The 12,662-nt window shown below is 40.2% G+C and overlaps 1 protein-coding gene across 2 annotated transcripts in view; it reads left to right on the plus strand.

Annotated features, from left to right (window-relative positions):
- The window catches only part of adcy1a (adenylate cyclase 1a), a 50,136-nt gene that overhangs the window by 13,932 nt on the left and 23,542 nt on the right, over positions 1-12,662 (plus strand). For both annotated transcript variants that reach the window (XM_084355813.1, XM_084355814.1), the window contains exons 5-8: positions 3,453-3,580; positions 5,716-5,874; positions 8,429-8,570; positions 10,350-10,505. In XM_084355813.1, the coding sequence (XP_084211939.1) occupies positions 3,453-3,580; positions 5,716-5,874; positions 8,429-8,570; positions 10,350-10,505 (585 nt within the window). The remainder of the gene's footprint in view (positions 1-3,452; positions 3,581-5,715; positions 5,875-8,428; positions 8,571-10,349; positions 10,506-12,662) is intronic.

Genomic DNA, 12,662 nt, shown 5'->3' on the forward strand with positions numbered 1-12,662 from the left:
GCCAACATTTAGCTAGCATGCTACTGTCCATGGATAATACAATGTTAAAATCTCAGTTCCAGTGTGTGTATGTTTGAGGTTGGTGAGAAGAAGCTTGTCTAGCTTCAGCTGTCAGCTTTTTTCCAGTAAACAAGCTTTTCATAATAAAGCTACTGTACCTGCTCAGCACCAGACAGCAGGCTGACCAAGCATTTGAATAAAGTGGAACATTTAGCAGCTCTGGAGCCACATACTTTTCTCAGAAGTTGGTGTAAAACAGAACACAAACCAAATGTAAGAGAGGGTGAATGTTTTATACTGAATTTAATAAATTATGTGGATACAGACACAACTCCAGCAGGATGATAATATTGGGGTCTGCTGGGTGTGAATGTAGGTTCATTTTGATGTTTATGGCCAAAAATAATTTATTGCGGCTTTAAAATGACCAAATTTACAGACAGAAACAGTAATAATTTGTGTCTGTGTTAGCCGCAACAACTTTATAGCACAATTGTATGTCAGGGCTGGGTGTTCTCCAGCTTGTTGTGGAGTTTTTCTGTTTTGATTTTCTAATGATTTTAAATTGTTTGAGGTCTTAAAAATCTTCAGCAAGGTGACGGCAGCCAGTAGTAGTATTTATGATTATTATAAAACCCTCATCAAACTGTATATTTGTTACACAATCTTGTGAAGTATAATAATAATTAAATTAAATGTTGAAATTGATGATCACAACATAAATGTAGAACAATTAATTGCTACTAATTTATGTTGTCATCATAAAACAGATCTCGTCAGCAGCTTTCCAATGATATATAGCTGTCAGGCCCATAATGTCAGCTACACCACACACACACACACACACACACACACACACACACACACACACACACACACACTCGTCCCTGTGTGCCTCTTGTGTGAACTCTTCTTCTGTGAGGCCAAGAGATTCCTTCAGACAGCTTACTCTTGCTCTCGCTTCCCAAATGCACACAAACAATGTTGCATATACACACACATGCACACACAAAAGTCACATGATCAGCAGGATTATCCCTCTTCAGTTCATTCTGCATCTTAGCAATCAGTCATGGCTTAACGCAGGGAGAGAGACAGAGGGAGAGGAAGAGCAAGATACAAGGTGATATGTGACTTGCTATCAGTGCTCAAGCACTCAGAAAGCCATTATATGTAAATCTTGTGATGAGGATATGTTGTGTGCATGTGTGTGAGTGTGTGTGTGTAGCTGCAGCTGCATCCTAATTGAGATTTATAGCCTGTCGTGTTAGCAAAGGAGAAATTCACGTTCAAACCAGCTCTGTCACACCTGCTGAGCCTGTCTGACTGCTGTATGCTACACAACACATTTATTCTCCGCAGGCTCGACCTAAACTTAAGCTCAACAGACAAACGCCACATTTTGTAGCCTTAATGAAGACAGAAATGAATTGAGCCAAATTGGGAGACACTGAGCTTGCCTCCAATTAGACATCCACAATTAGCTGCTTTAAAATCCCCAAATTCTCTCCGACACTCATACAGATACCTCTATCCTCTCTCCTGAGACATGGCGTGCTGTCAGCTGATAATTTCTCTCTCATTTCCACACACACACACACACACACACACAAACACACACTCTATCCATTTCTCTTCCTAGCGTAGGGATAATCATCCACGTTCTGAATTCTCATATCCTCCCACGCCAGAATCTTTCTGCTCCCGTGAGCAGAAAACCAGAGCACCCCGTCTCCTCTCTTCTCATCTCCGCCTCTTACCCTGCAGTTGTCATGAATCCTCTATTTGTTGGTGTGTGTTTGTGTGTGCACATGTGTGTTTGTCACTCTGAGGCTGCCTGCAGGCTAAGCTTTGTCGGGTCTACCATTACGATTTTCTGATGACTGTGAGTGATGCAGCGCCAAATGGTAACCCTGTACCTGTACAGTAGGTCGGCGTGCAACCATGCTGCTCTTTGTGCTTTCCTGCAGGTTTGTTTATTTGTGTGTTTGTGTGTTGTAAAGGTGTTTGTGTGTGTATGTGTGTGTGTGTATGTGTGTGTGTCATCGTTGCGAAGTTTGTGCACAATATGCACTGTGACAAATATCTGTCTGGGAATGTGTGGGCGGGATTCTACTTCAAGAGCATGTCGGAGCAATTAGAGTTGGCCTCAACTACAAACACACACATGGCTGCACAAGTACACACATCTGATTTACATGAGCAGAGATGAGCAGCAGTACAGTTTTGTACAGTCAGATCTCCTGTAACACTCACTGTCTTAACATCAAGTGTGAGTAGCTTTCAGCTGTTAAATGTAGAAAGAGTCTGCAGTCCCACTGAGGCTCAAACTTTTTCTTCTTTCCCAAGAGAAACAAACTCATCAAGTTTTTTTTATCAGAAGAGTGGGTCTAAAAATAGTAATAGTCCTGTCATTAGGAGCAACTTGTGGTGAGGCATTAAAATCTGTGATCCAGACACAGAGAACTGGATCGTACTATATATACAGCCATGCTAACGGCTCTGTGAGGCCGTTCTGAGGCACAGCAGCCATTTAACTGACTGGCGTTAGGTTGAGAGAACTAGCAGCATGTGGCTAGTTAGCAGGAGCCCAGGGATAGCCGATTAGCTCAGCTGCACAGGAGGTGCGGTGCTTATGTCTTGTTATAATGTACTAAAACTGAGAGTCGTGCACACAGTGCTCCTGTACTTTTCAGACTGAGGTCCACAAGAGAAAAATCTCATCAGTTCAGGTGCAGGTAATACTGCAGCTTAGCGTTAAACGCTGTCAGTAAGATTCAATATTACCAGTCTCATCTGGGCCAGTCCTTATAGCTAACTGGTTTTACATTTTTTAAAGCTGCCCAACTCTAACTGTAACGCTGACATGCTCATAATGTCAATGCTCGCAAACTTGCTATTGTCACCCCAATCCTACTCAAAGTTCACCTCATCTCCATTACAGTACCTGTTCAAACCATTTCAATCCAGTTTCCGCTCACAGCAGAGCCCAGAAACAGCCCTCCTGTCCTCAGCAATCTCATTCTCAACCTCCGCCCTCTCCTGGCTCAGGTCATATTTCACAAACAGACAACAGTTCATCAAGATCAACAACTGTACGCCTTCCACCGCTGCTCTGTCTCAAGGTGTCCCTCTGGGTTTGGTGCTTGGCCCTCTCCTGTTCATTTTCTCCCGCCAACATGGTCTTCACTTCCACTGCTATGCCGATGACATCCAGCTTTACATTTCCACTAAATCGATGACCACTCTAGCCAATAGCCTCACTGAAATTAAAGAGTAGATGCAAGCCAAGATTATCATCAGCCCCAAATCCTTAACCAAAACCACTCACAACTTCTGCCTCACCACTGATAACTCTACTCTGTCTCCCAGTAAATTTCAACAGCATCCTCTCTTTCCAACAACACACCAATCAGATGTTTCAGATAACATCTGTCCTTTTGTCTCTGTAGGAGAATCACTGCAGGCGGATAAAGATCTTGGGGGACTGTTACTACTGTGTGTCGGGACTGACCCAACCCAAGGCAGACCACGCCCACTGCTGTGTGGAGATGGGGCTCGACATGATTGACACGATCGCGTGAGTCACACACACTGATGTACAAATACACACCTACGTCTTCTCTATAACATGCATGTCCTCCCCCCCACACACATGTACAGGTCAACACACAAGGTTTATTTTATCTGCATGAACACAGAGAATTGAAGAGGAACTGCTGATGTTTTAGAAACAGTGGCAAACTTCCGTTTTCAATCAATGTTGGTCTGTCAGATAGATTGAGGAATATTTCATGAAATCATCTGATTTGAATGAAATTTGGTGGAAGATGTTTTTTAGAGCAGAAAGAGCCTCCATGTGACCGTTTATAAAGCACGTTTTAGCTCGTAACCCTGAACTGAGAGGTGTAGAAACAGGTGGTCACCATTTTGAAGTTTTTGCATTACAGTTTTCTTAGTACCACAGTTACAAATTTCACCTAATCTTCACTAAATGTTTTAACATACAACACACAAACTCAATCTTTGACAATTTTGCAACCACAAACACACTTGGTGGGCCACATGTGCGCATATACAAACCCAGTACACATAGAGAGCCCTTACCTCATTTCCTTGTGTGAACACTCGCCTGTCATCTTCCCTTTCCCTGCTGCTCTATCTGAGTGGATGGATGCTGCTGTAGAGCTGTAGATCTCAGAGGACAGGTGCTACCATACACAATCATCCCTGTGTGTGTGTGTGTGTGTGTGTGTGTGACATCCTTCCTTCAGCCTGACGGGCAGACCACATTTTCTTTTCCGCCACCCTGTAAACATACACACAAACATCATCTGAAGTGTCTGACCTTTCGCTGGTGATGATGAGCTTTGTGTAGTGATTTACTGGAGAGGAGAGGTTTTAGAAAAGTCCTGCTTCATCCACAACAAGAAGTGAAGGTGGTGTGCATACATACTGTACCTGCACATGCATAAATATACATACAAGTTAACATAGACGCAGGCATGGACACACTCCAGAGTATCCTCATCTTAAGGATGGATTTTTTTGTTTTGGTCCAAACGTCGTCTCCTACAAGAGTTTGACAAGTTTTTGAAGAATAAATTGAAATCAGAAACTATTTAGAGAGTGCATCTCTCCACCTTAAGGCACTGAAGCAAATTGTTTAGAACATTTTAAAATGATTTTGGATCCAGTTCAGCATTAAGACACAGTGATAAACAAATTGTTGGATGACAGCTCAGAATTTCTAAACTCAAGTAAGTTAGTTAGATCCTAAGAAAAACACCACCATTGCGAGAAGTCTACTGCCATGCTAGCAGCTGTTCATAGGCATCTTTGTGCTTTGAGATAAATGCTAACATTAGCATGCTAACAAGCTCACAATGGCGATGCTAACACGCGGATGTTTAGCATGTTCACTGTCTTAGTTTAGTGTGTTAGCCTTAACTGTACCTTACATTTAATGCCTTTTGCTAATGTAAGCATGCTAAGGAGAATTTCATTATTTTAAACAAAGAAAGTATTGAACAAATTCAAACTTTAACCTGACAATGGTGACAGAGTCATCCTCTGGGGACCATGCCTATCCATCCAACAGTTGTTGAGGTGTCAGGACCAAAGCACTGACAGACCAGGAGCCTTGCATATGGTACCAGTCTGTAGCTTCCCTGCACTATTCTTTATGTATTAAAATCCGAACATACAAATTTTGGCCAAAGTATACAGTACATATTATAGCAACAAAATGCTATTTTCCCTGTTTTCCATTCTGAAAACTTTTTTGAACATTACATCCCCCACAACATGGCTCGTTTCACTATCAGAAATTGCTCCATTTGATTTGAAAACATTTGGAAAGTCGAGAACAACCACAACATTACGTAAAGTTAGCGGAGGGCTTAACTTGAAGTTAGCTATCTCAGGTCCCACGATGCAAAAACTATGCTGAACATCCACGTCATTTTATACCTGAGAAGTCAAACTCTTTTGGCACATGACTAGATGTCATTCTTCTTACACATCTACGAGATGGAGTTGGCCTTTAAACTACGACTTATTCTTTGATCCATTGCCTAAATGTCCACCAAATTTAGCTCAAATCTGTAAACCGTTTTCTTCGAGATTACGTCTCTGTGGTGCGGTTACATTTTAGTGGTTTTGTTTCTACAGTTTTAGAGATTAACCTGCTACCCCTTTTCATCCCCCCTGCAGGTCAGTGGTGGAGGCGACAGAGGTGGATCTGAACATGCGTGTCGGTCTGCACACAGGACGGGTGCTGTGTGGCGTGCTGGGCCTCAGGAAATGGCAGTATGACGTCTGGTCAAACGATGTCACACTGGCCAATGTGATGGAGGCCGGAGGGCTGCCGGGGTCAGTGCTGACTGTAACACCGACTGAAGCTGGACTCTGAGCGGTCACAGTACAATCACACACACACACACACACACACACAATCAGACACACAGTATCCCAGCAACAGAGATAGAATACAGCCTATTAATGTGTGCATCCAATCACAGTCGTAACTCCTTTCTGCATATTTTGCGTAGACGTCCACCACAAAGGATGACATCTACTAAAAAGACATACAACAAGTGTTGTCCTGAAATTGTATTATGACATAAATCTCTATTACATGAAAGGTCTCATAATTACAAGATCTCAATTGAACAGTTATGAGATCTGTAACTCATAATTACAGATATGGATAATTGTAGACATACACATCCTTTAATTATAACAGTTGAGATGAAGTACATATATCATAATCATGAGTTTTCCCATCATGACATTTTGTGTACCTGAAATCTTTTGACGTAATCATGAGAGATAGAAGTCAGGATGTAATGTAAGAAAATCACATAGAGGAGCAATAACTTTGCATTTGCATGACATACACAATATTTCTTCTATTATTATAAACATTGCAACTGTTCAGAGCCTGGTGGACACTGTGTCAATTGAGTTACCAAAATCCAATAACAGTGTATCAGATATTAGATGTCTGGAGCCTCAGAGCAGTTTTAGAATATTTTTTTGTGCAGAATGAGAATTTTGTCTCATCTCTCATATTGGAGGAGCATTAAGAAGTGACATTTTGATGATTACAGCAAGCAAACTGTTTCAGCACTCACATCGTGACCTGACAGTTGTTTGAAGACAAACTTGAAAGAAAAGAAAACTTTTGCTTAAAAGAATTTCGACCAAAATATTTTACAGTTGAAAACTAGAATGCCAATCAGTAGAGTGCATACCTCGATCAAGGCCCAGCAGCCCCCTTTTAATCCAATCAAGATACCGGGCACCTAAATATGCTTGATTTTCTTCATCAAGATCCATGCCTTATTTCCTGAGATATTAATGAAAATGTTGAAAAACATCATATATTGCAATGTTAAAGAAAGTGAGATTTCTGCAGTGCAGTTTCTTGTTAGTTACTGGCTGACATACAGTATATGCTGATAATAATACTGGCCGATATGTCAGCCTAGTTTATTCTTCTTAGCCTTGTTATTCCACTGAATACTCCAGGTCACACATGTCCATCACATCAGCAAGAACATTTGCCGTTTCTATAACCGTCAATCAAAGAGTCTCACAGCCCAATAACAGAAGCTGCTCTGTAGTCTGGTGGGATGGCAGTGGATACTTCTTTATTTTCAAATGGCAGCAGAGCAACTGGCTTATAACATAACATTTTATGTTGGCCTTGCTATCAAGCTATACTGTACAGTATGTCCCTGTTGGCTAATCATTGTGAAGACTTAAGATTACGAGGGAATAACTTTAGCTCAACAAAATGTATTTTCCCAAGTAAACAAATATGTTAACTGTAAGATTACATGTTACCTAGGTGTATGAACGGTAACTTTGCCATCGTCATTTTATAGTTATTTATCTCACATAGCTACAAATAGATACATTACCTAACAGCTGTGTTTAAAAAGGAAAAAAACACTAATACAAATATGTTGCCCATTTCTTTCACTTTTCTCTCACTCTTCAAATCCAGATCTTTACGACAGGAGGCAGTGGTGTTCAGTTTTTCCACAGGGGCCACCAGAACAAAAAAGTTCCATTTAAATTGAACCTTTGTGCTTCGTCACACTAATCTGACTGAGATATTGTTAGTTTCTTAACACATCTCTAATCAACAAAAGCAAAACACACCATCAGAGCTTTGTCACAACAGAGCAGTATCCCTGAGTATAACCAGTGATGTGGACACAACTTGATACTGTAGTGTCCACCTCAGTTGTTTCAGAATAAACAATACTGACCACCTGCTAATGAAGGAATATGTTATCCAAATGCAGTGAGACAGGATTTATCTGTGTTTCTAATTCAAAGTTTTTGGACAACACTGAAGTTTAAAGGCACAGAGATATGACACCTTGGCTGCACAGGGTGTATCATCAGTTCATTCAGTTGGTTTTGGTCTTTTCATGCAATTTATTAATACAAGTAAAAACATGAAATATAATGTCATCCATTAAACAGTCACCTCATGTCATATTCTGTATTAAAAAGTTGGTGGGATTAAATGATTTCGCTTTGATCCAGTCTCATTGAATTTCTAAACAAGGACAGTAACAGCAGGGACAGAACACTTGTGTGATTTAATGTCACTTCATTCAGAGAAACTCAAACACAGTCACAAGCTGATTAGAATTTAAAAAGCAGTGAAATGAGGTCACCTCCTTGGCTCAATTTGGTCTTGTTTCAAGTGAAGTATTAAGATTGTAGGAGTCGTTACCAGACTAAATGAGACGTTAGGATGAAAATTTCTTTGCTGGGAAGAATTTTAAGAAGCCGAGGGGGCTATTAGGCCGATAAAAATAATGAAGGGATAATGATTTGAGACCTTAACGCCAGACTTTTATCTCTAACTGCCTTGCGTCCTCTGCTCTGCTTGTGCTCGCAGCAAGGTGCACATCACAAGGACCACCCTGGAGTGTCTGAATGGAGACTACGAGGTGGAACCGGGCTTTGGCCATGAGAGACATGCCTTCCTCCAGAAACATCACATAGAGACATATTTCATTGTGCCATCACACAGACGCAAGGTACCTCAGAATCATCCCTCTTCTGCATTTTCTCTCTTCCTCTCGCCAGTGTACCACTCGATAGGTGACACATCTGTCAGCGTTACAATAGTTAATCCACTGCTGTGGAGATAGAGGCAGCCATGTGTTAAGCTGGCGTACACATGGCTAGCATCACTATCTCACACCAACTGCACATGTGCACCAGAGCTGAGTGTGTGCCGTAGCATTTTAAATCTGCAGCTAAAACCTCGCGCACAGTATCTGTGTGAACACGCAAACACACACACACACACGCACACACACATGCGCACGCACACACACAAACAAACAAACACTTGACACATCCAGGTTTTCTAATGTTGCACACTCACAGTTTACTGTAAAACACCCACTCAAGCCTACCGTTTTTCCATGAATAGGACAATTGTGACAATTCTCCGGTGTCCTTTAAAGGGATGTGGTGTCATCCTTTTCCTCTCATCCTTGACTGGATAATGCAAATGTTTCTCACGTTTATTGTTAGGATTGTTTGGATTGTTTGGGTTTTAGTTTCCAGAGTAATAACGGATAATACGATTGTACTGTAGGTAAAAAGGAAATGCCAAAATGAAAATGAGTTTGAGGAAATGATGAGTTTTAAAGTTTAATTTTCGTAGCAGTTTTGAAGTTTTAACATGGCATCTATTATACATGTCTGCAAGACTTCAGGAAGTGGAAATTAATCTCATTCAACTCCATAAAAATTGTAAATTGTACAATACTTGTACTAACTGATTTGTATTTTGTAGCCTGAATGTTTTCAGTGTATTTTGACTTGTTATATACATTTTATGATCTTATATAACTCATTTATTATGAAGTGTTAATGTTAATATGTTTACATTCACTTGTCAAATGCTAAATGCTACATGGCAAACATCAGGTTTTTAACCTCCTGGAGCTGCTGGCATGCATGCTAACATGCTAACTGTAGCTACTGTTTGATGACATGATTACATTAAATATACATTTTCTTGCTAGCTTGAACAAACCTATTTTTTATATCTTTAAGTTTCATTTAGTCTGCTTTGTTGGTTGTAATACCCTTAGGACAGTTTTTGTATGTGTATGTTATAAAAACTTCAATCACTATATGGAATGCTCATGGTCGTAGGTCATGTTAAACTTCAGGGACGTACAAAACATTAGCTTGTGATGCTAAATGCTACATACTGTACATCATGTTTTTAACCTCCTAGCTTTAGGTACTGTATGGTGACTAAACTAAGACCTTCGATGTCTAATAGTCTGATTTGTAGCTTGTATTATTGTGTATGTTATAAAGCCTTAAATTAACACGTTAATTAACCTATTAATGTTAGTATGTAAACTTAGTTACAACACGCTGAACATACATACAATGCATGCATGCATGCTAACGTGCTAACATGCTAACCTGTATGAAGACATGCTCACATTTACTTTATTTCCCTGAAGAATGCGAGCTGGAAAAGAGCCTGACACCAGTTTCTACAAATATAGATCGGATGATTTATTTATTTTTCTAGTTCAAAAAGAAAGTGCACACACTCTGAATGTGTGGGAGGCTCTGTCACACAAAACACTGCCTGGTTGCCGTTTTTAGCCTTGAATGAAGAACTGCTTATGAGGCTGTGAGGCTGAGAAGATTGATCTGTTACACATAAAGTGTGTAAGGAGATAATTATTAGGGGGAGAAAATGTGAAATGTATGTCTTACTAGCCTCTAGTTCTGTCTTTTTGTTTCGTTCATCTCATTTTCTTTGCTCTCATTTCCAGATCTTTCCAGGTCTTATTCTATCAGACATCAAACCAGCCAAAAGGATGAAGTTTAAGACAGTGTGCTACCTGCTGGTGCAGCTGATGCACTGTAGGAAGATGTTCAAGGCCGAGATCCCCTTCTCCAACGTCATGACCTGCGAGGATGACGACAAGGTATGTAGAAGTGTGTCAGACTGATCAGTTCTTACAGCTTTGCGTGCATGTGTGTAGATGTTGTCAACTATTAAATTCATCGGGCAGCTATTTTGATCAGCGATTAATCGGTTTTGGTGATATTTTTTAAAAAAGTCCAAATTGTCTGATTCCAGCTTCTTAAATATGAATATTTCTGGTTTCATTCCTCCTCTATGACGGTGAAAGAAATATCTTTAGGTTGTGGACAAAACAAGACATTTGGGGAAACACTGACCCACATTTTTCACCATTTCTCGACATTTTATTGACCAGATTAATTGAGAAAATAATCAATAGATTAATCGACAATGAAGTAATGGCTCAGTGCGGCCCTGCGTACTCTACAGAATAGGTATGAATATTGCTGGTTTATGTAGTGAGAGAAATCCTTTTAATGGGTCTGTATGCCCGTTTGTAATGGAGTGAAATCCTGCTCGGATTCCTAATCTGCCACACGCACACACACACACACACACACACACACACACACACACACACACTGTAACACTGTAATCTGGATTTCTAGATTTCATCATAAGTACTACAGTACACCGCATTACAACTACTTGTTGAAAAGTAAGCCAGTGGAATGGATATTATGAGCAACTTGTGATGTTGTGTGGGCGAACAGATACTGTACAATGATGTGTGTGTGTTTGCAACATAAATTTGAGCTCATTCATGTGTTATTGTTATGTTTGTGGGTGTATTTGCTTTCAAACCACTATGACGCAGCAGCGCAGTCACAGTGCCGCCAGTGTGTCCCGAGGTCGGGCTGCTGGTGTTTGGAGGTTGACGATTGGTGTCATGGCGTCAGAAATAGCCTGCTAGCTGTAATCCGCCGACTGTGTGAGCCCGGCCAGGCATTAGTACTTCATGATTCTGATGAGGTTGCATTATGACTGCTGGTAATCACCCACAGCCTGGTATCATCTCCTCTAATAGCATTAGCTACATTGTTGCATGATTATCCAAGTAGCCAAAATCCCAGCATTGTGACACAGTGGAATTTTATAATGGAATTATGACACTGCAAATTATAATAGTCAGAGCTGCCAGTCTCTGCTGAGTACAGGTATGATGCAGAGAGTGTCGGTCAAAATAAACAATGGGAGGCAGAACAGTGTGACGCACAATATGTTTGGGGAAATGTAATCAGAAAGCTGCTGGATAAGAGCTTAAATTTCTGCAATCACTTCCAAAATCCTTTGTCCTTAAATAGTCTGTACAAATCCTGGCAGGGTTGTGGATTTATTTGGAGATTGTAATTCATTTTATTGAGACTCAACAGTCAGAAATCCATGGGCATTTTGACGAGAAACACCTAGATTGCTTTTAAAATGCTCGTTAAGAAAGATGTGTGTGTCATCTCCAGTTAGACTGAATGATTAAGTGAGAGTGACTGTTTTTTTTCTTTTGTAGAAGCAGGTGTAAATGTGAAGAGTTTGATGCAGTCTGCTGGCTGTCAAATACCAAAATGACAGAGAACTGACTCACTCCTTCTAATTAGACAGTTCAGACTTAAACTATGAATCAGCCTATAATAACACGCCATACCATACAAAAGATGATTTATACTTTTATTGTGAAAGGATGACGTTTTTGGAAAAAATCTAATTTTAGTTTGTTGCAGTGATAATTCTGTTTATTTTAAACTTTGGCCTGATTTTACTAGTTTGTGGCATCATGACGCTTGATGAATAGCTTAGCATCTCCCACAGATGCACACAAAGGACCTACACTCTAAACAATGAAAAAAAAAAAAAAATGCAATTAGTCTACTGTAAAACACACAACACGCACAACACAGTGTAATCTGCCTGTGTCTAACTTTCTGATTAACCGCTTTCTGAAACTTCTGAAATCATTAGATAGAAATCTCAAAAATTACTAATTTCTTTGAGATTTAGCTGTAGTTTCATTTTAATGTGGTAATCTCAAAGATTTCCTTTTTATTCTCTTTGGTGACACCGATGGCAATAAGCGGCTGCAGGTGTATTTTTGCTAGCTCACTAACAGAGAAAATAAATTAGCCCTGAAACGGTCCCATTCGTTGTTTGCAAACCTGATGACTTCCACAAAGTTTCATAAAAATCGGGCCGAATCCATAATCCTGCTGACAAACAACCGGCACTG

Source organism: Pagrus pagrus (genome assembly GCF_965226575.1).
Source record: "Pagrus pagrus genome assembly, chromosome: 6".
In the NCBI taxonomy this organism is placed as follows: domain Eukaryota; kingdom Metazoa; phylum Chordata; class Actinopteri; order Spariformes; family Sparidae; genus Pagrus; species Pagrus pagrus.